This window comes from Balaenoptera physalus (assembly GCF_965194825.1).
Source record: "Balaenoptera physalus genome assembly, chromosome: 9".
In the NCBI taxonomy this organism is placed as follows: domain Eukaryota; kingdom Metazoa; phylum Chordata; class Mammalia; order Artiodactyla; family Balaenopteridae; genus Balaenoptera; species Balaenoptera physalus.
In genome coordinates this window covers 1,719,659-1,745,403 of record NC_138888.1, presented here as the reverse complement: position 1 = coordinate 1,745,403, position 25,745 = coordinate 1,719,659, and the positions used below count along the sequence as shown (strand labels likewise).

Sequence of the window (25,745 nt, the reverse complement as noted above, 5' to 3'; positions counted from 1 at the left end):
GCCAGGGCTCCACGGAGGCTCCATCTGACCCACGGCTCTGAACTGGGCCCTGCACACCAGCAGGGCCAGGGCTTCCAGAAAGCAAGCTTCCAGCCTGCTCACCCTCTCCCTCCAGAGGAGGGGAGTGTGCAAGTGTATATGTGTGTGTGTGCATGTGCGCACCAGTGTGAGAGCATGTAAATACATGTGAGTGTGTGCCTGTAAGTGTGAATAAGTATATGAGGGTATGAGTGTGCAAGCATGAGTGTATGTAAGTGCGCACGTGAATGTGTAAGTATGTAAATATGTGAGACAGTGTGCACGAGTGTGGTTATGTGTCTTTGTGTGCGTGTGAATACTTGAACATGTATGTGTGTGCCTGAGTGTGCATGTGTGTGAATGTGTAAGTATGTAAATATTTGCATGTGTGAACATGAGTGCACGCGCCTGTGCTCCGGTGCAGTGAGAGGGAATCGCCCAGATAGCCCGGTGCCCCTGGAACACGTCAGCACCAGGCGGCACCAGGCAGAGGCCTGGGGTCTCCTTCAGACTCAGCCCCAAGCACCCGCCCTCCCTGCCCTGGGAGAGGCCCGGGGGCCCAGGGTCGTCGGGCGACACTTGCTTACTTCTTATCACACTGAGGCCAAAGAAGTGGGCTTCTCTGATGCCGGCCAGGTCGCACACCTGCTGGAAGAGCTCGTGCCCGGTGGCCTGCACCTGCGATAGAGATGGGAGGTGCTCAGGGCGCCGAGCAGGGCGACCCCTGGAAGAGGAGGAAGTCCAGAGGAGGGTCCACCGAGCCAGGCTGGGGGGCAGGGGGTCTGGCTCAGCGGGCTTCCCGCTCAGCAGAGTCAGGGCTCGGGGTCCCTGGTCACTCCCCAGGCTGATGGCTAGAAGTCCCCCCAGTGCAGCGGGCCGCCTGTGAGAGGGTGGGACCCTCACGAGGGCGGGGGTGGCGTGCCCAACCCCAGGACAGGAGGCTGCTCCCTGCAAGGACGGGGTGTGGGAGGCTCCGCCCCCAGGAACCCCACCGGCCTCTCTCCTCACCCTAAGCCAGCATCGCTAGGCGACTCCTGAAAGCGGGGCTGGCGTCTGGGCACCCCTGAAAGGGGCGTGTGCTGCAGGGGAGGCCCATGTCTCCCCACGCCCCACTTCTGCCACAGCAGCTGTCCTGCCTCACAGGGACCTCCTGCGGGCTTCAGGGCCCAGGCCGAGCCCCCAGAGCGGTCACCTCCCCGCCCCTCCCCGCTCCCACGCGGCCCCAGTCCTGGGTGTGCGTCCACTCCTGCACGAGTGAGGTCGCTCTTCCGTCGGTGTGTGTACACGGAAGGGCGGGCTCTCTCCCTCAACACAACTATTAGCCAGTCAGCTTTCCATCACCCACAAATGCTTCATTACGCCTAAAACGTTAACAACATCCTATATCAGCCATCCCACACGCTGAAATTTCCGGTTGTCTCACAAACGTCAACGTCTTCATGCTTTGTTGATATGAATCCGGACTCAAGGTAGGCCCCACCCCGGGACCCTTCCCTGGCCGTTGATTTGTTGGGCACACAGGGTCCTTTATCCCGTAGCCGACACATCTCCCTGGTGGGTCTGGCCCTCCGTCCTCTGTGCTTCCTGGGCCAGTGGTTGGTCCCCACAGGCCTACGTTGCCACCTGGCGCCCGTGTCCGTGTGTGTGAGGCCGGCTGGTGGAGGCTCGGGTTCACCAAATGGAGACCCATTTACGGGGGCAGCTGAGGGGCTGGAGTGCGACGGCCCCGCGGCCCGGCTCCGGGCAGCCTGAGGACGCTGGTCGCAGGCTTCCCGGGGACAGGCGGAGCTCCGGTGACTCTGGGAGTCCCGCTTCTTAGTGGTCAGTGCCCGGGAGGCCGGCCTTGTCATCGTCCATCTGGTTTGGTGAGGGACAATCCCTCCACCCGCGATGACGGTGACGCATATTCACAGCAAGCCTTTTCCCAGCCCATGGCTTCCTAATGCTTGGTGTGAAGGTGCACGCGGTACAGTTAAATACGGGGTCCTCCCTCGCTGCTAGCCCAGTGTGCACACGCCCTGGAAGTAACTTGGCTCCGCTGGGTCCGAGTTGCAGGGCCAGGAGGGCGAGACCACAGGCGCTGGAGGCTGGCTCCGTGGGCCCCGTCGCAGCCGAGATCCACGTCTCCATCTAGAGGGTTCAGCTCTGCTCCGGCTGCACGGTCCTTCAGGACGACCTTCCCGTGAATTTCACCGAGGAACCAGGCTCATGTAGGGCAGGGCCAATGCCTCAGCACCTCCCCTCCCCCCCCCCACCCGCCCCAAGTCCCCTTGCTGCACCCTCCCCGTGGCACAAGGCACCTCTAAGGACACAGCGAACCCGCGGAAAACCCATCGATCAGCTCCAGCATCTCATTGCTGGATGGGGACGCCGAGGCTTGGGGGCCTTGACTCCAGTACAGAAGTGTGTCCCTGAGCAGAGGAGAAATTCCCAGGACTCAGACAAGACATTCCCGGGAGCCATGGGGCATCTCAGACCCCTTCCGCCCCCTCCCAAAGGCAGCCCCAAACCAGCCCTGCAGCGACCAGCGCTCTTCACCAGACCCCTCCCACTTCAAGTGCTGCGTTTTCATAAACCACAGTTAACCTTCAATGAGGTTACCCCCCTCCCCCAGGGGCCAGCCAACTTTCTAGGCGCTTTCCGTTGCCTCTCAACTCAACTAAGACAGGCAGACAAGGTGAGAGTAGGAAGGAAAGACAGACACAGAGGTTCCATCTTCCTCTGATTGGGCCCTAGACAGCCCGAGCGTCTGCGATGGCTGAACACATGAGATAGACGTTTCCACGTGGACGTTAGCTTCCCGAGTTCTCCGTCCCCCTCGCACCCTGCCCCCCGCGTTCCCAGAAAGGAGATGCAGAAACAGGAACTTATTTCTCACAGTCAGCAACGTCCATCAGGAACACTCCCTTCACGGGCCAAATGGGAGGGCTGACCCCTCCCCGGCACGCCACCAAGACGGGGCCTGGGGCTCCAGAGCACAGGAGCCCGTGGCCTGTCCAGCTCTGCTGCCCTGGCTCTGCTCCCCTGCGGGCAGGGGGCTACACCTGCAGCGAGAGCGCAGACGGGCTCTGGAACCAGGCGGCCTGGGCTGCAGCCCCAACTCGGCACCGAGCGTTCGCCAACCCTGGGCCTCAGTGCCCCCGTCTGTGAGATCAGACCAACGGGGGGCAGGACCCCGGCTGCGCGTGGAGAGGGCTAAGGGAGGGGGCAGAGCCGGACACGGGGGGGCACCGGTTAGCGCAGGAGGGGCTGCTCCGGGCCGAGATGGGGAAGAGAGGCCTCGACCTCAGCTCAGACACGCCCGGAAGGCCACTGCAACCGAGCTCCAGAGACCGCCTGGCACCGGAGGACTCAGGCCACTTCATTTCCTCTCGGGCAACTGGAATGAGGTGGAAAGACATCAAAATCCCGGCTGGAAGCGACCTGGTCCTGCACTGACCTGCTAGACGCCCCGTGTCCCGAGAGCCGGAGCTGGGGCGCAGGCAGCCCGCGGTGCAGGCTCTGAGTCGCCGCGGGGCACAGCGGCGGGCCCACAGCACGGCCGGCTTGCCCGGTGTGTCCCCGCGGGTGTCTGTGCTCAGGCCAGGCCCCGTGCACCCCTACAGCTGCTGTACAGAGACGGGGGCTCCCCTCCCCGGCTCTCCGTACCCCTGCTCCCCGGGAAGTCCCGTCGGGGAGGGTCCCTGCGGGGCTGGGAGTCCCTGTGCGGCCAGCGTGCAGCCCCTCCCTCATTCCGGGCTCTCCTTCACAGGGAGGGAGGAGCAGCGGGGCTGGGGCACCTGCGGGGCACCTGTGTCAGCGGTGCTGGCTGACACAGGTCGCCCTGAAGACGTCTGCGTGACAACCGCTGTCCCTGGGGTGGCTGGGGGCCGGGGGAAGGCGGCAAAGGCGAGCTTCATCCCCAGGGGTGCACTGGTGCTTGCAGACAAAGTGTCATTCAGAGTCGGGCACACGCCACCTCTGTGATGAGGCTTCTTAGCTAATGGCTCTGACTTCAAACAGCTGCCTTGTCTGGTGGGAGTTTGCAGGAGTCACATGCTTCCTAAAGAGAGCCTCCATCCTGCACCTGCGCCTGGGTGTCACCCTGCGTGTGGAGTGAATCCATGGATTCCTAAGCGACAATTCACATCTCCCCTGAAAGGACAACCTGAGTCACGTGGCCACCAGCTAGAGGCCAAGCAGGGTCTCTCACGGACACTGTCGAGCGAACGCCTGCTCCGCTGTCCCCCAGCCCAGCGCTTAGGGGCTGCCCTTCCCAGGGAAGGCGGGAGCCACCTTCTTGGGAGGACAGACCCGCGGTCTTGCCCCTCCAGGCTGGACCTCACGGTCACCCGCAGACAAGGTGTGGGCGGCCTGACTCCCGTCTGCCAGGTCAGAATCTGGTTCCCTCAGCAGCTTTAGTGTTTATTGCAGGCCGAGGACGCAGCTGCCCTCAGATCCACCCCCGCCTGGGTCACAGGAAGAGGCTCCAGAAGGGCTGGGCCCCTCGGAACAAAACCAGCCCACGCGGGCGCCGGACGCTGCGGACTGTGTCTGGCCTGGGCCACAGCCGGGGGCTACAGACCGAGGGACACACACTGTGTAAAGGTGGCCAGAGCCAGCGCCCGTTTCTCTAAGCTGGGGGGCAGTGGTGTGATTAGAACACAGCGCGGGCCCAGAGGGCAGGCCCGCCAGCACACTGGCCCCATGTGGTCCCCACGGCCACCCCTCACACATGGCCCGGCTCACCCCATGGCCCCTGCTGTCCCCCTGCTGTCGCCCACCCGGCTCTCCTCCGCGCTCACCCCCACGACCAGCCGCAGCCGTTCCCGCGTGGGGAGCAGCACCAGGACGTCCCTGTGCTCCGCGGGCATCTCGCCGTCCCGGGGCCACTTCCACCAGCCGCACATGGGGTCTCGGGACCAGGAGCCCTCCATCCCCTCCTGCGGGAGAGAACTCGTCAGGGGCGCGGTCCCGGAGGGACAGGACCACGTGTCACCATGTGTGGGCCCTCTTCCACCGGCCGGACACAGGCGCGACCCTGCACCCCCAGACTCACCCAGCTCCGGGCTTCCTGGGACAGGCACCTTGCTGAGCTCCAGGCTGGGAAACCGCCCGCGGTGGAGCCCGGCCAAGGTCCAGGGTCATAAATAGCCGGCTACGTGCAGGTTGATTGGAATGCAAATAAACAACGCGCCAGGCTGGCACCGCCCAGCTCCAGCTAAGCCAGCTCCCCCATGTACCACCTTCTCCTTTTCAGGGACCGAGAGTAGGGCCACCCGAGGCCCTTGGCACAGACCCCGGAACCAGGGCTGCCGTGGAGGGCACTGGAGGAGCTGGAGCTCGCCCGGGTCCCCACTGCAGCCCCTCCCGCTCGCGTCTGGAAATGAATCCCGAGGTAGCAGACAAGGTAGCAGACACCGGTCCCCAAACACGGTCTCCCTGAAGGCCCGCTCTGATCCCTTTGGGCCGAGATCACAGCCTCCTGCCGGGCCCTGAGCCAGTGAACTGCTGAGCTCGTGAGCTCTGACCCGCGGGGAGGAGCAGTGCCAAAGGGCGGGGCCCCTGGAGCCCCCTGAACGCGGTTTCTGCTCCCACAGGCCGGCCGGCACCCCCGTGTTTCCATTACGGGGTGAGCCTGGAAGGGTCCCGAGCTGTCCCCCTTCGAGAGGGACTCCAAGAGGCTTTTATTTGGCAAACACAGGAAGCTCCTCGAGGGGCAGCTGGGCAGGTCCTAGGGAATTCGGTTCCCGCTGTCCCTATGTCTGGCCCTATGGGGTTGGAAGGTGGGGAACACAATGGAGAGAAGGAAACCTCTTCCTGGCTCTATCTGCCTGTGATTCCTGCCCGCCACCCCCCCCCCCCCAGCTGTACGGGTCGCACATGAATCTGAAGAGGCTTCCGCCCTATCTTTTTCTCTCCAGGGTGAATGCAAAATTATTCTCTTCCGAGATGTGTGTGTCCTTTTTACCGGCAACTTAATGATTTTTAAAATGGCCAAAGAGCCTGAAAACAGATGCCGTATCCCGTGATCCCCTGCACGTGCACCCCGGTTGCTTGATTCACTGGCCGAGATGTCCTGTGACCCACTGATGAGAGGTCCCTGGTGCTCCTGCCGTAAGGAGCAAACAGGGAGGACGTGAGGTGACCGGGCAGCTGCACAAAGCGTGGGCACACACATACACACACACACACACACACACACACAGAGGAACCCCGAGGTGGTGGACGGAGGGACACGGAAGTGGGGCTTCTCCCGAGGAAGGTGCCAGGGACAGACGTCAGCCCCTGCTGGGCAGTCAATGATCCACAGCCGAGATGCTCTGCCCCAGGTTTGCTCCTCTGACCAGCACTGGGTGACGGTGCCTCACTTCCCTGTTCGGTGCTGGCCGTGTCGTAGGTGACAGTTGGCAAAGGAGCTCCAAACACCTCCGGTGACGAAAAGGAAAAGAAAGGCTGCTTCTTGTTGATAAATGCTCCACCTTGCATCACGTATCAGGTATCAGGGCAGTGGGTGCACTTCCTGGAGAGGCTGCAGAGGGTCTGCACCAGGTGCCCCAGGGCCCCCTTCCACCAGCCAAGGACCCCTGTCCTCTGGCTTCTCAGGAAGGTGGGAGTGAGATAAACACACTTCAAACACTCGTGTCTTCAGCAAACATCATTCTCAATGGTGAAAAAGTGAAAGCATTTCCTTTAAGATCAGGAGTAAGACAAGCTTGTCCACTCTCACCACTCTTATTCAACATAGTTTTGGAAGTCCTAGCTACGGCAATCAGAGAAGAAGAAGAAGTAAAAGGAATATAAATTGGAAAAAAAGAAGTAAAACTGTCACTGTTTGCAGATGACATGATACTATACATAGAGAATCCTAAAGATGCCAACAGAAAACGACTAGAGCTAATCGATGTATTTGGTAAAGTTGCAGGATACAAAATTAATGCACAGAAATCTCTTGCATTCCTATACACTAACAATGAAAGGTCAGAAAGAGAAATTAAGGAAACAATCCCATTCACCATTGCAACAAAAAGAATAAAATACCTAGGAATAAACATACCTAAGGAGGTAAAAGAGCTATACTCGGAAAACTATAAGACACTGATGAAAGAAATCAAAGATAACACAAACAGATGGAGAGATATACCATGTTCGTGCATTGGAAGAATCAATACTGTGAAAACGACTATACTACCCAAAGCAATCTACAGATTCAATGCAATCCCTATCAAATTACCCATGGCATTTTTCACAGAACTAGAACAAAAAAATCTTAAAATTTGTATGGAGACACAAAAGACCCCGAAGAGCCAAAGCAATCTTGAGGGAAAGAAACGGATCCGGGAGGATCAGGCTCCCTGACTTCAGATTATACTACAAAGCTACAGTAATCAAGAGAGTATGGTACTGGCACAAAAACAGAAATATAGATCAGTGGAACAGGATAGAAAGCCCAGAGATAAACCCACGCACCTATGGTCAACTAATCTATGACAAAGGAGGCAAGGATATACAATGGAGAAAAGACAGTCTCTTCAATAAGTGGTGCTGGGAAAACTGGACAGCTACATGTAAAAGAATGACATTAGAACACTCCCTAACACCACACGTGAAAATAAACTCAAAATGCATTAAAGACCTAAATGTAAGACAGGACACTATAAAACTCTTAGAGGAAAACATAGGCAGAACACTCTATGACATAAATCACAGCAAGATCTTTTTTGACCCACCTCCTAGAGTAATGGAAATAAAAACAAAAATAAACAAATGGGACCTAATGAAACTAAAAAGCTTTTGCACAGCAAAGGAAACTATAAACAAGACGAGAAGACAACCCTCAGAATGGCAGAAAATATTTGCTAACGAATCAACAGACAAAGGGTTAATCTCCAAAATATATAAACAGCTCATGCAGCTCAATATTAAAAGAACAAACAGCCCAATCCAAAAATGGGCAGAAGACCTAAATAGACATTTCTCCAAAGAAGACATGCAGATGGCCAAGAGGCACATGAAAAGCTGCTCAACTTCACTAATTATTAGAGAAATGCAAATCAAAATCTACAGTGAGGTATCACCTCACACCGGTAAAAATGGGCTTCATCAGAAAATCTACAAACAGCAAATGCTGGAGAGGGTGTGGAGAAAAGGGAACCCTCTTGCACTGTTGGTGGGAATGTAAACTGATACAGCCACTATGGAGAACAGTAAGGAGGGTCTTTAAAAAACTAAAAATAGAATTACCATATGACCCAGCAATCCCACTACTGGGCATATGCCCTGAGAAAACCACAATTCAAAAAGACACATGCACCCCAATGTTCATTGCAGCACTATTTACATTAGCCAGGTCATAGAAGCAACCTAAGTGTCCATCAACAGATGAATGGATAAAGAAGATGTGGTACATATATACAATGGAATATTACTCAGCCATAAAAAGGAACGAAATTGGGTCATTTGTAGAGACGTAGATGGAGATAGAGGCTGTCATACAGAGTGAAGTAAGTCAGAAAGAGAAAAACAAAAATTGTATATTAACGCATGTATGTGGAACCTAGAAAAATGGTACAGATGAACCAGTTTGCAGGGCAGAAAGTGACACAGATGTAGAGAACGAACGTATGGACACCAAGGGGGGAAAGCAGTGGGTTGGTGGTGGTGGGATGAATTGGGAGATTGGGATTGACATGTATACACTAATAGGTATAAAATAGATAACTCATAAGAACCTGCTGTATAAAAAATAAAATGAAATTCAAAACAAAAAACCACTCGCGTCTTCTGAGCTGGGTGGGTACTCAGGTGGGAAGCGGCCACCTGCTGAGGGTCTGTGGTTCCGGGTCTGGGGGGAGGGCCACCCCTGCACTGGGCCCTCCTGAGGGCCGCTGCCCCGCGATCCCTTCTCTGTGCAGCCTGCCTTTCTCTGGATGACGGTCTTTGTCCTCTAGCATGAGATGGACCTGCCAAGAATGTTCTAGAAATGAAGCTTCTGAACCATAAGCCCATAAAGAACAGGTGTCACAAAACAACGCAGGAAAACCATTCAGCAATAAAAGGGAGCAGAGTACTGGTACGTGGACAAACGTCAAACAGTCACGCGACCCGAAGAGCACATCTTACATGATTCCATGAAATGTCCAGAAGGGGCAACATCCACAGAGGCAGGAAGCAGGTGCGGGACGCCTGGGGGGAGGAGCCACACACGGCGTGGGGACGTGCCACAGCAGACGGTGTAGGCTGCACAGTCCTAAGTTTACCAAAACTCACTCAATTGGTCACTGAAAATGAATGTATTTTACAGTATGTAAATCCTGCCTCAATAAGGCTACTAAAATACATGTTATAAAATAGTAGAAAACCACAGAAAGTCATCAATCGATGGCACGGAATGCAATGCAACCATCTGCCGGAAATGCCCCTTCCAGCAGGTGTGTGTGCGCGTGTGCGTGCACCGCGTGTGTGAGTGTGCACACGGGCGTGTGCGCGTGCGAGTGCCCTGATGACGGGCTCTCCTGCACCGTCAGTACCGCGTGTGGACCCTTCCCCGTGTGCCTCGCCTGCCCTTTACGGAGCCGGTCCTGATGGTCGCAATGGCCCATTTCAGGGACAGGGGATCTGAGTTCAGGGGTCGAGCTGCTTAGTTAGCGGTCGGGGGGGTGGTGGCCCGCCTGCCTTCTGCCCCACCGCTACGCCCACGTGCACTTTGCCCACTCCCTCTGGTGCGCCTCCGGGCTGACCCATCCCGCGTCCGGTGAAGAGCCCAGCCCAGCCCAGCCCAGCCGCCCTGGGCCGTTCTCACACCGCTTCTTAAAGTGCTTCTTTCATTCTCGCCTTTCCTGAAAAGGCGGTTGGCCAGATGCAGCGTATTTTGCTCATTTTATCCGTAGGGAGAGTGAGGCACAGAGAAGCCAAGTGCTGCGCAGGGCCCCTGGCTGCAGCGTCTCTGAGACGCCCCCAGAGTCACGTGACAGGCGCTCATTCTCATGGACGCGTCCAGGGTGACTCCTGCACTCGGGAACGACAGACGTCAGCGTTTGGGGAAGCGCAGGGGTCTGACTGCCGCCGGGAGCTGCAGGTGGGTGCGGAGCGCTGGCGGGTCCCCGCTGTGCCTCTGCTGGGCGACGGGAGCTGAGGGACCCTCACAGCGCCAGCCCGGTGACGGAGACACTGGAGGGGTCCCCCCCGCGGGTGTCCAGGGCCCGGGTGCCTGGGGGGCTGAGAAGAGCCGGCCCAGAGGAGAGGCTAGGCGGCTGCAGCGCTGCCTGCTGCCCACGCGGGCGGGCCGGGCTGCGTCTGCCGCCCGCTCCACCTCTTGACCTCAATTAAAACCCAGGGCCCAGGAGCAGGGTGCGGGGCAGCGTGCAAGCCCGTCGTCCACCCCTTCGGTGCACCAGCTGCTTTTCTTCCAGCTGACCTCTGGCCAGGGTTCCAAAGCGACGCCCTGCAGGGAGTAGCTCCTGGCGAACTCCTCATTTCCCAACAGCAAGCGCTGGCACCCCCCCCGACCCTGCCATGCAGTTGGAAGCAGGGCTCCTGGGCTCAGCTGCCACCCACAGGCCTCACACGGCACATCGCAGGGCGCCTCCAGGCCCTACTCTCAGGCTAAGATCCAGGGACACGATGGTGACAGACAAGGAAAGGAAGGGGGCCGAGGGACCGCGTTAGCGGACACAGTGGGACGAGGGCCGGGCCCACCACAGCTACAGGAGCACCAGGCCCCCGGCCCCGGGGGAGGGACCTCCCAGCACACACCAGAGACCGCTGCCCCCAGGCTGTGCTCCGATGTCCCTCTCACGCAACTCTCTAAAACCAAGCCACCCAGTAACTCGCCCTGGCACCGCAGCCCCTGCCCGGTCCCCCAATCCTGCTGGGGAGCTGCTGTGAGCGAGGGGACCTGCTTCTGGGCTCACTCCCTGGGCCCTGATGCCAGTGCGACAAAGCTCCCGAGTCAACTGCCCATTTGTGGGACACTTGCGTTTCTAGTGTCCACGCAGCTCTCAGGAAGAGGGGGCACAAAAACGAGAACTTGGGGCAGAGAAGCGTATCTCAAGGATGTGTGCCTTTTGCGTGTGTTCTAACGGAACACACGCAATGGTTTCTATTTCAGAGAAATGAATCATAGCGAACAAAATTCTATTAAGTCAGAAAATTAGCCAACCTAGTTGAATAAGAAATTAAATAAATGAATTAACCCGAACATTAAAGGCATCTGAGAAGCACGGCGGGAAGGACAGTGAAACTGTCAGATCGTGGGAGGGGCTGCCCTGTCCCCGCGTCCCTGGGCACAGAGATGGATCTGGAAGAATTTGCTGAGACATGGGAACACATAACGGCCGACCGTGTGGGGCGTGGACATGGCTGGGGGCCCGTTTGGGTCCCGGAGTTCGGGGTCAGCAGGTATGGACGCCCACACTAGGATGGGGGCTGGCAGCAGGAAGTCCGCTGGCACCCGGCCCCCAGGGGGACACACTGGGGGGCAGCAGAGTGAAACACCTCTTTTCCATGAAACCCGAGCCCTTCCCAGTCTTTAATATAAATCAACTCATGTGTTATGTGTGACACTTTATTTTCAAGACTCCCTAAGCCAAGGTCTCCCATACTTGCCCTGAACTCCTGTGGAGGGCATGAGGGCAGGGGGTGCCAGGGGACCTTCCCCCACAAGGAGCAGGTGAGGAGGGGGCCCGCTGGCAGCCCCAGAAAGGACTATGGTGGCTGGTGAGGTCAGCTGGCTCACGTGTTCAATTAGCCTTGGCAAGATTTGAAGGAAACTTCTATTTCAGGCCTCTGCTTCTTCCCCCGGGAAACAGCCTGTCCCAGGACCACCAGCCCCTACGGACGTCAGATTAAAACAAGCCCGTCACACTGCAGCTGCCACCATCACCGGGCCCGGAATGGAGCTGAGTAGGACATATCGGAGCGATGCGTGTAGCAAAGATTCCTTAAATCTGCACCCGGGGCTGGGACGCGTGCTGTGTTTGTGCTTCACGAGTGTGAAAACCTCATAACCCCTGGATTAAGGAAGCCCAAGGCAGCAAATGCTCACAACATGCCCCTGAACGCGCTGCCCCTTCCCGTCGGTTGCAGGAAGACGAAGCCGGCAGGAAGGGGGAGCGTGGGGGGAGGTGTGCGTGGTGCCCCGCAGCAGCAAGGCCCCCCCGAAACAGACTGCGCTCGTCCCGGCCCCAAGAACCCCTCCACGCCCCCCGCCCCCGGGAAACGCTCCCCCACACACACGAGCCACCCCCTCCCTCTGCGTCAGTCCCCGCTCGAGTCACGAGTCACGGTGCCCTTTAGATCAGGACAGCGCACAGCCCTGCAGAAACAAAGCAGCCTCCGGGCCCCAGCTCTGCAAGGCAGAGGGACACAGGGTCTCGAAGCTGAGAGGCAGCCCCTGGGGCCAGAGCCTCGTTTCTCCCCATCTGAGGGGGAGCAGGGGCCTTGCGACGGGGTGGTGCCCACCACAAGGTCGAGGCGAGCTCACTCCTGCCACAGGCTTGAGTCCACGGAAAGAAGGAGGTGCGAGCAGCCCCATGAGATTACGCCTCCGCAGTGCCCACCTCCGTCACAGGGCTGACTTGGGGGACGGTCACCCTCCAGCAGAGACCACGGCCACGCGCTGATCATGCGCAGACGGGGCTGCAGAGCCGCCTCTGATCTTAGGGGGCTGGATGTTAGGGCTGGGAGTGAGGCCACAGCTAAGGTCCCACTGGGCAGGGGGCTGGGGACGGGGCCCTGTCCTCCCAGGACCGACGCACACACGGCTGTGGTCAGCGGGTGCCTGTGAATGAACGCAGGGAAACCCGCGTGTCGGGGAAAGCCTGTGGGGTCCAGGGGGCCGGCAGGCGTGGGCTCCGAGGCTGGGCGGGGTGCTGAGGAAGCTGATGTGAGGCCGAGGCAGGAAGCCTGTCCTGGAGGACGCTTGTCATTTGCAGTGACTCCAGCGAAGGTTTCGAGTCTTCTGTAGAGAACAAGGGACGGGTGGCCCGGCCCTAAAGACCATGACAACGGGGTGTGGGAAACGCAGGGGGGCTGCAGCTGCTCCAGCAAACCTGCTCTGTGACCTTCCATGGCTCCCAGCCGCCCAGCACCCCTCCACCTCCAGACACCACCTCCCCAGAACAGGTATCACTCGAAATCTCCGCCTGGCGGGGTGGATGGGGGGTAACTTTGAACATCAGATAGAATGTAAAGGTCACATCAGTTAAGAAAGGAGGGCTCCCTGCCGTTAGGGGTGAACCTCGCCCCCAGCCGGGGCCGCAGTTCTGGATGCAGCCCGTCCTGGCGTGCTCACTGTGCCCTCCTGCCGTCCTCCCCAACCCCCCACCTCCTGCTCAGGCCCCGGCCGCAGCCCCGCCCCCAGTCTTCCTGCAGCTGCCTCGTACCTCCCCTCCCCCCCCAAGCTGGCACTGTGTTATTTCAGGGGAGCGGGTGCTGCGGGGACTGCCCGTGCCAGTGTCCCTGGTCACGGTCCCCTGAGCCGCCCTGGAGCACATCCCCAGCCCCGTTTTCCATCTCACCCCTGCATTCCCACCACTGATTTGGGTCTCAGCTCACCTCTCACTGTGAGAGCTGCTTCCCAGAGCGCTGTATACGCACACCAGCGGGGCTCCGGCCAGGAAGCAAGGCGGGGAACCCTAAGCCCAACCCCTCTGAGGCACAGAACGGGAGAGCTGGGGGCCGGCGCGGGGGGGAGGTCCTGAGGCCCCCAGTTACTTTCCCCCTAATGTCGGCTCTCCTCGGGTCACGTCACTTAAAGGGGTGAAGCAAGACACTGTCCTCGTACCCCCTCCATTTTGGTAGGGTCTCCCCTGTGGACGGTGGCCCCGTCACCCTCTGGGGCCCTCCACCCCTCCTGCACAGGGCTTTAAGTTGTGCACCCAGAGCACAGACTTGGAAATTGGGAACGGGGCAGGGAGCGTGGGTCACAAACAGACGGAGGGTGTTGGCGGTGGACAGAATTTGGTGTTTGCAGAAACCGCCCCCGCCGCCGCAGGACGGCAGGGCTGGGGTGTCCCTGGGGAGAGCTGGCTCTGAGTCACGCTGATGGGCCCCCTCATCCTATGACAAGCTGGGGGCAAGGACATCCTTGTTCCCATTGCAGGGGTAAGAGCACTGAGGCTGGAGGAGCCGGGTGCTTGTCCAAAGGCTGCAGCTGTTACTTGGTGGGGCAAACTGGGGCTGTTCCAGTTGGGGACGTGGGGTTCTGCTGCTCCAGCTGCCACCCTCCTGTCGCTGTCACCAGCTCCGTAAGGGCGGCAGAGGACCCCTGGGGTTGCCCTGCATCCACCCTCAGTCTTGCTCTGGGGCGGCCCAGGATGGGAGGAGGGAGTGCAGGAAAGGAGAGGACTCAGCCAGTTACTGCGGCTGGGCAGAGGCCCGGGCCCCACCCCCAGCTCCCATTTCCCCCTTCTGCCCAGAGAGCAGCTTCTTACATTTCCCTCCCTGCCAGCCTCCTCTCTGTGCTGAACTTGCCATGACTGTGAACTTAGGAATTAGAGCCCCCCTGCCGCCGGCAGGCCCAGAAGAACGAAGTTAGCTGTGCACAGGCGGCAGCTGGCCCGACCGTGTGGCGCAGAGGACAAGGGCTTTGGGGAGCAGCTTAGCACCCATGCTCGCAGCCCCGGCCAGCGGACGGCCGTGCACACGGCTCAGCTGCAGGAGCTCCTGCCTGCGACCCCGTCTAGCAAAGCTTACCACTTCCAAACTGTGAGTGATCCAAACCACGGTGCCTGTGATGTATTTGTCTGTCTGCTGCTGGGTGACTCGTTTCCGCCCCTCGAGGCCTGCCTGACAGCTCCGCTGGGTAAGCGTCTGCCCTCGCTGGGAGCCCACGCTGTCCCACTGCTCTGCCGCACAGGGACACTGGAGCTGCAGCTCAGCAGAAAGACATGCTTTGGAAAGTACAGTGGATTTTGGCAAAAGGCTATCCAGGTGCCAGGGCCACACGCTGGGGCTGTCTCCCCTGGGAGGCCGCGCGGGGCAGGGAAGGTGCTGACACCGGCGCCAGGCTGCGGGTTCCTCCCCGGACTGGCCACCGGCAGCGGGGTGACATGGGGAGGGGTCCCCGAGTCCCCGCGCCTCCGCAGATCCTGTGCTAAGCGACCTGGTGGGCGCGGGGCAGAGGGGCGAGGTGGGGACGGCCCACCCCACGCGGGGGGGTGTGCGGCTGACACTCGCCGCGGACGGCGACAGGAAAGCAGACCTGTTCAGTGTGTTTTATTGCTGCTTTTGAATCCCCTACACACGGGGCAGCGCGTCTCACCCGCGCGGGGGAGGCCCGCCCGAGGCCTCTGAGGGTCCCGTGCAGGCTGCAGAGACCCAAACGCAGACGCGGCCACAGCGGCCCTGCTCATCTGAAAGCAGGGCTCTGCCCTGACACAAACGTGAGGATCTCGGCAAAGACGGAAGGTCGCGGGACACGCAGTGCTGGCCAGGCAGAGCGGGGCAAGTCACCCCCACGCTTGGCGGGATCCATCCCTTCATTTATCCGGGAGGCGTCTGCTGAGCCCACAGACGAGCTGCCAGGTGCCGCCCGAGTCCCTGGGAAACAAAACAGCCCCTCAGCCACGGTGCTCCGGCCCTCCTGCCCTCTGCTCTGGACAGCAGGCTTGGGAGCGGCCTGGTGTCTTGCTTCTCCCGCCCCAAGTCCAGAGCGTAGCAAATCCTCACGGTTGTATCATCAAACCACCCCAGCGCCTTCCGGCCACGCCCCCCCTCCACTGCCTGGTCCACACCCCTCTCATCTTTAGCCTGGACTACCGCAGGGGCTCCCAAAGTCTCCTCTCTCAGCCCCCAGCCCTGCGCTCTTAACATCTCGGCCCCAAATTCTTGCTACAACACGGGGCAGATCACGCACTCCAGCTCAAAGCCCGAGAACGGCGCACACCTCCCACCAAGGAGAGACCGGAGTCCTGAAAGTCACCTCGGCCTTCAAGCCCCTGGACCTTTGCATGTGTCCCCTTCAGAACTCAAGGCTGTGGCCATCACACGCCCCCCTCCTTGAGAACTCAAGGTCATGGCCATCCGGTCATCCCACATACCCCCCCTTCTCCTGGCCTGAAGAGAAGCCCTGTCAATGGCGGTGGACCAGTGCACTTGGTATTACACTTGGCCACGACCAACCCTAAGCAGAAAAGTCACTGTAGACCTTGACAAGGATCCTTCCAAGTTTATAGGTCTGTTTGACTTTTACAAGGTGGCTCAGATTTCCTGGACCAACCCCAAGGGTTCCACCTACTCAAGGTCACAGCAGTACCCGAGAAATGTAAACCAAGATGGACTCAGAGTCTTTTCTCAGAACCTCCAATGGGTTCTCAGGTCTGGAGAAGCACACCGGGGCATTCAGAGGCCAAAAGGCCTTTGGAAGTCTTTGGAGATGCTGTTAATGGCACGTGTTGGGAGCGGAATTCACGTAATCTGGACCCTCCCTCATGATGAGACTCTCGGAACAGCCACCTAAAGTGCTGCTCTTCCAGAACTTTCTGCTTCACTTAGGAAGCTGAGTTCTGGGGCTGGGGGACCCAACAGATAAGCTCCTTTGGTTGGCGGGTGGAGTGAAACGAGGGTGTTGTCTCAAGTGTCATGTGCCGTGACCCCAGCGCCCCTCGTTCAGTGTAAGAGGCGCGTGTGCTCTACAGACGTGTGTCCTCACCAGCCACTTGCCGGCAGGGGACCCTGGCGAGCTAGCTAACTCCTCCCAGTCAGGAGTCCTTGAATCCCCCCCCTGCTCAGCAAAGCCTGACCTTCGCCTGTCACCTCCTCCTGCCCCTTCTCAGCAAGGTTCCACCTCCAGGGAGCCTGGCTGGGACCTTACATTTGCACTTTTATGTTTTCTTTAAATATAATGCATTTTACATTTCACTTCTGTATCTTATATTTACACTTCAAACTTTTCCAAATGCTTTTATTTACACCATCCCATAAGACAAAAAGGCTCACCTTATTTCCATTTTACAGTTGGAGGAAACTGAGGTCCAAAAGGGACAAGAGAAGCGCCCAGAAACAGAACCAATCACTGAGACCAGAACCGAGATACCCGGCCAGTGCTGCGTTCACCCCGCCTCCACAGGGCTAGCAAGGCCAGGGGCCTCCCCGCCCGGATGCCCGGGCAGGTCCTCCGTGTGTTCTGAGGGGCCTTGGCTGGCTCTGGACCAGAGAAGTCCTGGGTGCAGACCTCCCCGAGGTGCACAGAGGGGCAGAGCCTCCCCAGCCCCTGCAGCAGGAAGTGAGGCGTCCTGCAATTCCAGAGAGAATTAACAAGACTACTCTAGTGAAAGGGGAGGGTGGCTGCTTTTTCTCGACTTAACGTTATGAATTTACAAACCAGGGGTGGAAACTTACAGACGGGGTACTGAGTAGCAAGAAAACCGCAGACCGAGCTCCCGCACGCCTGCAGCACGCCAGGCACACGGCACAGCGACGCCCGCGTCAGCCCCTCCCTGCTGGACGACGCCCCCGAGGGACCCTTCCGCGAGGCAGCGGCGCCCCTGCTGAGAGCTGAGGGCCAGCTCTGAGGGGCGCTGGGGCTGCAGCGCGATCTGCCGACGGCTGAGAAGGGGAACGAAAGCCCGAGCTGGGCTCTCTAGCTGCCGGGAGCCCACAGCCAGGAAAGCACGGTACTGAGGAAAGGCTGAGCCTCAGGCCAGACCGGCCCAAGCTCCAGCCGACTTCGGGCCCCTTCCCCTGGGCGCCAGGACACTGGGCCCGTGCAGGCAGGCTGGCCACAGACGGGGCGCCCAGCCCGCGGGGCCCGGCTCTTCTCCTCGTCCTCCCTCTGCTGAGGGCGTGCGGGTCCTGACTCGTGCCATCTGGAGCCTCAGAGCACCCGGCCCCCGGCCCCTGCAGCAGCCCCGGCCCAGCGGAGAAGCCGCGCCTGGTGCCTGCTTTCGGGAGACCAGGGAAGAGCCACGGCGGGAGCGAGCGTCTTCAAAGACGTTATTGATCCAAGTTGCTGTTAACGGCGAAGAATCAAGAACGATTTCAAATACACACCAACTTCAAACCAACAGCATCAAACCAACAGTTACAGTGTGAAACGCACACCATTATTCATGAAACGGCGCTGGTTTAAGGGCAAAGCCGTGGTGGGCGGGAAATGGCGGGTGTGGTGACCAGATATCCGAAGCCAACAGCCCGATCCTATTTCCCAGCGCGCAGGAATGGTTTTTCCAAACCCTGGGTGTTTTCCGAGGGCGCTCCATGTCCGGGCGGGGCACAGACACCCACCCCAGGGCCCGGTCTCAGGGTCCAGCACCAATAAGCGTCCTCTCTTTCCAGAACCCAAAGGAAGAGTCCCGACGGCAAACCCCCTCGAAGCTGAGAGAGAGCCACTCAGACCTAAGGTGCATCTGGGTGAGGGACGCTTGCTCTGGGGGAAGAGGCGCCCTGAGAGGAGGAAAGGAGGCCGCAGGGTGGCAGCGCGTCCTGGGGGGCCGGGGCAGCATCCCTAAGAGGGACCAGTTTACCTGGTTCGCTAGTCACCTGGCAAGACCTCTGGGAGAGGCGCGGATGCCGGGAAGATGGACAGGTGCCCGAGTGAGGGGCTCCAGCACCGAGATGAGTGGGCGTCCACTCCGCCGGTGGGGCCTCATGTGCCCCGAGGACGTGCCCAGGCCGCACGGGGCAGGCCTGACGCTGTGCGGACCCCGGGCGGCGGGGGGCGTGCCCTGGTGGGTGCGGGGAGCGGCTGCCGCCTGCGAGCTTCCCAGACCTTGCTGAGCAGCGCCTGGCAGACCGTCCTCAGGTGACAGGAGCAGGAAGGGGAGGGGCCCGCTCTCGCCTGCGGCCCTGATCCCGCTGCGGGTGAGCGCTGCCCAATGCTCCCTCTGCCTGGAGGGTGGGCACTGGGGCTCCCGCACCCAGGACACAGAGGTCCCCAGACTGGGGAGGGTCCAGGGCCCAACCCCACGGAGCAGTGACCTGAGGCCCACCGCGGGGGGCACCTCCTGGGGAAGCAGAGCCTTCCTACACGGGGGGCCCCGAAGGGTCTCCATCACCTTTCATCTTGCACCCAGCACGTGGCCTGCGAGGTCGCTGGGAGGGGTTCGGCAAGCGGCCTGGTGCCCCCGCCCCGAGTCCCAGCCCCTGCCTGCCGGCCCCCAGGGCTGTGCCGGCTCGTGGACCACGGCCTCGGAGGAACGCGCTTCACCTGTGATCGGGGTCACACACGCGTGTCGGCCCGGAGGAAGCGCGAGGCCGCCAGCGGACGCCCACGGTGGAGGCGGCCATCGAGAGAACGTGACCACCGGCTGACCAGCAGCCGGAGCCGGACCATGCACACCGCTGTCCTCAGACGCAGGCTCTGCCGCCGGTTCCCGCAGGAGCGGCGGTGCCAGAGACGCGCTGAGGCCCTCTGGAGGGGAGCTCAGCCGGACCGTCAGGGCCTCCGTGTGAACTGGAGACTCTGGCGGGCGGGGTGCCCGAGACGGGCGGCGCACCCAAGTCCCTGCTTAGTAAACTTGCACCTGCCGCCCGGGTGTCTGCCTCTTTCCTGGTCTCTCCCGCCCTCCACGTACAGAGCCAGCTTCAAATGCCACCCGGGAAACTCCCGAGGCTGCGACCCAGCCAAGGGCAAAGTGGGGTTGGTGGGTGAGCGCTGCACCCTGAAATCGCTGTTCCCACGTTGGGAGCGTGCGCTGGGGCTCGGGGGAAGCCTTTACTTAGCGGGGTCCCAGTCACGAACGTTCACTGGCCGCTCCTGAGACCCCAGGGCCCCAGCACCCGAAAGGGGCCCACAGACCCGGGCCCAGCCTAGAGGACCACGCGCGGCCTCGTGGCTGCCCGGCCCTCGTGTGTCCGCCTGGCTGGGCCACGTGCCCGGTGTCGGCTGCTGCTCGGAGGGGGTATTCGGGTGAAGTCATGGTTTAACAGCTGACCTGGAGTAAAGCAGATGAGCTCCGCAGTGTGGGAGGGCTGCATGCAAGCCGTCCAAGGCCTTGAGGAAAGACTGAGGTCCCTGGAGGAGGAGGCCCTTTGCCTCCAGACGGCCTTCGACCCGAGTTGCACCATCCGCTCTTCCTGGGCCTGCAGCCCTGCCGCTCGCCCCGCCCTGTGGATTTCAGACCTGCCAGCCACGCAGGCACGATCCAGCTCCTCAAAATACAGCTCTCTCCCTGTCCCCCCATTGGCTCTACAAAATACAGCTCTCTGCCTGTCCCCCCACTGGTTCTACAAAATACAGCTCTCTCCCTGTCCCCCACTGGTTCTACAAAATACAGCTCTCTCCCTGTCCCCCCACTGGTTCTACAAAATACAGCTCTCTCCCTGTCCCCCCACTGGTTCTACAAAATACAGCTCTCTCCCTGTCCCCCCACTGGTTGTACAAAATACAGCTCTCTCCCTGTCCCCCCACTGGTTCTACAAAATACAGCTCTCTCCCTGTTCCCCCACTGGTTCTACAAAATACAGCTCTCTCCCTGTCCCCCCCCCACTGGTTCTACAAAATACAGCTCTCTGCCTGTCTCCCCGCCACTGGTTCTACAAAATACAGCTCTCTCCCTGTCCCCCCCCTGGTTCTACAAAATACAGCTCTCTCCCTGTCCCCCCCATTGGTTCTACAAAATACAGCTCTCTCCCTGTCTCCCCCATTGGTTCTGCTTCCCCGGAGAGCCCTGACTAAACCCCCATATTCGACACCCACTCTATTTATCTAAACCCACATTCCTGCATCCTGGTGACACCCGTGGAACACACGCGGGCAGGAGGGGGCTCCTGCACGGCCCTCTGCCCTCCTCCCTTCCAGAGCACCCCGCCTGCCAAGCAGACCTGTCCCACCTCCTGTCGGCTCTGCGCCACGCGCTGGCGTTCCCCTCCTTTCTCCGCCCACCAGCCCTGCCACCGGCCAGGGGCCCCCTGCTGAACACCCAGCAGCCTGGTCTGTGCCGCCCACGTGTCCCGCTTGGGCCAACAAAGCGGCCTGCTCCCCGTGCCGCCCCGCCCTCCTTCCCTCTCCTCACAGCTGCCCAGACATCTGAAAGCAGGGTGGGATGCACCCGCCACCCGCCCAGGGCAAGTCCTCCAAAGGCCCCCACTGCCCCTCAGAGCCTCTACCCCTGACTTGGCATGGCCGGCCTCTGTCGTCCTCCCCCTCCCCCTCTCCTGCCCAGCCCCTCGCCTTCTCCGCGTCCAGAATTCTACGGGGACTTCCCACCACGGCCCGCACGGGCTCCCCACCTCAGGGTCCCCCCACCTTGGGGACCCCACCTCTGCACCGTCCCGAGTACCGTTCCCTCCGCCTGGGATGCGCTACCTCAGGCCAAGGCCCCTTCCCACCGTCCACTGGCCTCTGGCCACCAGCCACCCTGGCACCAACCCTGTATCTCCCCGGGCACGTGGACTCCTGTGTGCCAGACCTCTGTGCCCCCCGTGTCCTCGGGCTGGTCTCCCGGTGCTGCGCCCCACACTTCCGAGGGCAGGTCTGCGCCCGGCTGCTTCGCTGCCCCTGGGCCCAGCTGCCCGGTGCGCACGCATGAGAACCCCAGGGCCACATCCCTCTCTTGGGAGCAGAGAACAAGCTGCAGTGTCACCCGTGGCTTCCTCTACAAGAGCAGAGGCAGGTCTGCTCAGCCCTGCGTCCTGGCACGGGCTCGACTCGTGGCACAGGGCATGCACCTGTGAAGATCCCCTCCAAGAAAGGACTGACTTTCACCTGCCCCCCCCAGACTTTTCTCCCTGTCGGGTGGGGCTGGGAGGGAGGCGCTGACAGGGGGTCTTGGCCGTGGCCTCAGGGGATGAGGAGGAAAGGCCAAGGGCAGGGTCCGCTGGGCGGCCAGGTGCTCACGCAGGCACCGCGGCCTCAGGGCTCATCCTGCAGGCGCTCGGCCTCCCTCCTGTGTGTGCCCTGCTGTCAGGATCACAATCTCGGTGTCCTTACGGCAGGATTTGGGGCCCTGGGGCCCACGGGCACCCTGTAAACCTCTCTGCTTCCTGCTCCATTATGTTATCGAGCGAAGTAACTGGAATAACGACCCCCTTGGTGATGACAGAAGCTTAACGTCAGCATCACAGTCAGGCCCGTGCGTGCAGGCGGTGCCCCGGGAACCAGCAGCCACCCAGACCCGTCCAGAGGGGCCGCTGGCCATTGCCACCCGGGGTCCCTCCACGGGTGCCTAGAGAAGGGAGCCTCAGGTGTCGGGCCCCGTCGTGCTCGGTAGACAGGACAGGGAGCGTGGCCACGCAGGCCGCGTCTGGGCTTGTGTGGGGAGCAGGTGGCGGGGTCCCTGGAGCGCTGACACTGGTGTCGGGCGCGCGGCCCCCTTTCCTCACCCCCGTCCACACGTCTGTGTCACGACGGCCACAGTCGCTCTCGCACTTGCTCACTGAGCCGCCTCCCTGACTCATCCACGTCTCAGCCTGGCAGCTCCACCAGCCTCCCGTCGGGCTTCCCAGCATGGGCACGGGAGGGTGTGGACTGCGGGGTGAGAGGTGCCCAGCCCAGGGGTGCAGGGACTGGGAGGGGGCCGAGCCCAGGGGTGCAGGGAGATGCAAGGTTCCCGTAGTCAGAGACGTTCCCTCCCTGCTGGCACCCACCCTCAGCTGCGCCCAGGTGCCTGGGTCACACTGTGTGTCCTAAGGATGGGGCAGAACGAGGATCAGGTGACCCCGACGCTCCCCTGAGTGACAGCCACCCTGAGACAACAGGTGTCATCTGAGAACATCCCAGGCCTGCGGTCCTGCCACAGCAGAGACCTGACCGGCTCCTCCAAATGCAGTCATTTCGAAAACAAGGCGCAGTTCTTGTCAAGTACAAAGTACCCGGTCTTTGCGTCACAGACACTTCAAACTTTAAGGAAGCCAGCGACTCTGTGTAGGCAAGTCCTGTACTTTTCCAAACCAACCACCTTCCTACAAAGGCCGAGGCCTCGAAACAAACGGGCCAGGAGTCAAGAAGCAGCTCTGCTTGCCCTGAGCACAGGGAAGCCACCTCTGCTGGGGGGGGGGGTGGTGGCCAGCCACGCCTAAGAAGATGCACAAACGGCCCGCCTGGCGGGATCAGGTGGGCGAGACGGGAAACCCGCAGGCCTGCACCTCGTCAACACGGCTGGCTGGCGTGCAGCCCGCCCTTCTCGAGAGCAAAATGGCGCAGCGACGGCTGGCTGATTAAAGCTCCTGGGAAGTTATTGCTTCTAGAAGAGAGGAAATGGAGGCCCTCTGCAGGCCCCTGTTAGGAGGAGGGCAGGGTGCCCCAAACTGTCCCCGTGGGGCAGACCAGCCCTGGCTAAACTGGGGCTGGGGTGAGGTGACAGGTGACCAGGCCCTGCCCTCTGAGTAGCCGGCAGGCCACCCACCCCTGCCATGTCCTGCTGAAAAGCATGTTGAGGTTCTAGTGGGCCTGTCTTCCCCGTCTTGGGAGGCCTAGGATTTCCTGAGGTTCAAGTTCACATCTCTCATTGACTGCAAGGACTGATCGGTGCCAGACCAGAGCCCGGGAGAATCAGCACCTGATGACAGCTGCTCCTGGAAAAGCCACTCTTCACTTGGGGGCCACAGGGCCCTGCCACGTACACAGCCCTGCATGTCCCACCTACAGCCCCACCGTCGGGGCGTGTACCTCAACATACCCACCAGCCATCCAGCTCGTGCCCAGAGGCCAGGAAGGGGCTGCCACAAAATGCCCACCTGGGCCCACAAGGCCACCACTTTAATAACCTAACCCAGGTCAGCAGGTGGCTGGGGCCTCTGTGCCCCCGTGTCACCACATCCTGGTCACCAGAAGATCCTTGAAAGTCCAAGGGGAATGAACTGGACACAACTATGTTACATGGGGCGTGACTTATAGAGCCTCCACGTGTCAACCAAGCAGCTGGCCCTGCACACCCCGGCCCCCCAGGTAAGAACAGCCACGGGGCCTGGGCTGGGCCTTCCTCCCCACTTCCTTGTGTCTGCCTACCTCTGCTGGGAAGACAGGCTGCACCCGCCCCTGCCCCGCTGGAATTGGGTGGGTGGGTGGGCGCGGGACGCACGTCCCTTTTTGTCTTCAGTCACATTCGTCCATACTTGATGGAGGCCGGGGGCCGAGGTTCCACAGAAAAGTGGGGACAGGGGTGTTTCAGGGCCAAGTGGCCAGCAGCCCCCTTCCCGATGGAAAGGCCCAGCTCCCCGCCAGCAGCGTCCCAGAAAAGGCCACTCACCTTCCAAGGAAACTCGAAAGGTGGAAGAAGACACTCACCCACTGACCCCAAAGCCGCCCCCGGCGCCCCAGCGCTCGCCTCACCCCTCCCCCGCAGCCCCTCCCCGCAGCCCCTCCCCGCAGCCCCGCCCCCGCAGCCCCTCCCCACTCCGCAGCCACTCTCTGCTCCAGCCTTCCTTTCTGGGGAGGCAGAAAAGAGGGGCTGTGGCCGCGCCGCTGAACCAGGGAACGCCCTCAACTCGGCGATTCACAGCTAATGTCAGTTTGTTGCCTTGCGTCAATGCCACCAACACCCCACACACAAATCACCCAGAACAGCCCGACCTGTGACCTGGGAAGTTCCAGTTCTCCTGGGAACCCCATACCCTGCAGGCAGGCAGGTACCCCTCACCTGGGTGTCTCCCTCTCCGTGCTTTTGCCGGCGGTGCCGAAACGGGAAGCTCTTCCCCAACCTCAGACGCCCCTCCTCCAGGTCAGCCTCAGGCAATGTTCAGAGTCGAGCCTTCTCCAAAGAAGCTCAGAAAGCCCACGTTTCAGGCCGCACCTGGATGGAGCGTGGCGGGGGCGGGATAAAGGAGGCCGCGCCGCCAACGCGGACCAGCGCCGCCGCCCCGGCCTGAGTCGGGAGCACCGGGCCACCGCGGGGTGTGGGTGTGGCGGTGATGGGGCTGCGAGGGAGGGGCTGGAGAAGCCGCGGAAGGAGTGGAGGGCGGGGGGGGGGGGCCGGGTGCGCCAGGGGGACCGGGGGGCGCCGGAGGGGCCGGGGGAGCCGGGGGGGCCGGGGGGGCCGGGGGCTCCCTCTAGAAGGGCTGGCCGGGGCGCGCCGGCCCGCTCCGCGCACAGCCTGGGCCCGGACCAGGTCTCTAAGTAAGAAGCCGCCCAGGGGCGACAGCAGGCCCGGGGGAGGGTCCTGACCTTCGCCTCTGGGTGGGACCTAGAGGCGTAAACCAGGAAAGGCGACGGCGGTGAGGTGACAGCCGTCGGGTCGGGTGCCCGCGACCCCCGGGACCCCCGGCCGGGGCCGGGGTCGCAGGAATGGGGTGCCCCCCGCCGCGGAGACTGACACGCTCACTTGCGGGGATCAAAGTCAGGGTCCAGACAGGGCTCACGGTTCCGGGTCCGGGTCGGGGTCTGGGTGGGCGTCGGGGTCCGTATCGGGGTCAGGGTTTGGGTTCGGGTTCGGGTCCGGGTCGGGGTGAGGGTCCGGGTCTGGGTCAGGGTCCGGGCCTGGCCCCGGGTCCGGCTCCGGGTCGGGGTCGGGGTCCGGATCCGGGTCGGGGTGAGGGTCTGGGCGAGGGTCCAGGTCGGGGTCCCGGGGAGGCGGAGTGAACGTGGCTGTAGCTCGGTTGCGGTCAGGCTGGAACCCGCGGGGACGGCGGTTGGGGGCGATCCCCAGGGGGAGGTGCCCGGGCTCGGGATTGGCCGGCGCCCCAGCCACTGCCCGCTGCCTCCCGCCCCCGCCCCGCCTTCTCCCCCTTTCTCCCAGCCCCTCCCTTCCCCACCCCCACACCACCGCGGCCCTCCCTCCCCGCCGGACCAGCTGGACGGCCCGGCCGCGGGGCTTGAGCATCCGGGGTCGCACCTTCCTGAGGGTGCAGTCTCACGGGGTCGCAAGGTC

The 25,745-nt window shown here is 61.3% G+C and overlaps 1 protein-coding gene across 2 annotated transcripts in view; it reads right to left on the bottom strand.

Moving 5' to 3' along the window:
- Nucleotides 1-25,515, bottom strand: part of FRMD1 (FERM domain containing 1) — a 43,951-nt gene extending 18,436 nt beyond the window's left edge. Inside the window, exons 1-4 of one of the 2 annotated variants that reach the window (XM_082475825.1) lie at nucleotides 25,200-25,515; nucleotides 24,519-24,671; nucleotides 4,803-4,940; nucleotides 606-696 (exon numbers count right to left, since the gene is read on the bottom strand). In XM_082475825.1, coding sequence (XP_082331951.1) covers nucleotides 606-696; nucleotides 4,803-4,934 — 223 coding nt within the window. In that variant the 5' untranslated portion in view covers nucleotides 4,935-4,940; nucleotides 24,519-24,671; nucleotides 25,200-25,515. Of the gene's footprint in view, nucleotides 1-605; nucleotides 697-4,802; nucleotides 4,941-5,056; nucleotides 9,908-24,518; nucleotides 24,672-25,199 lie in introns of those variants that run through there. The other variant, XM_082475824.1, reaches the window with a different exon arrangement.
- Between the last annotated feature and the right edge of the window lie 230 nt (nucleotides 25,516-25,745).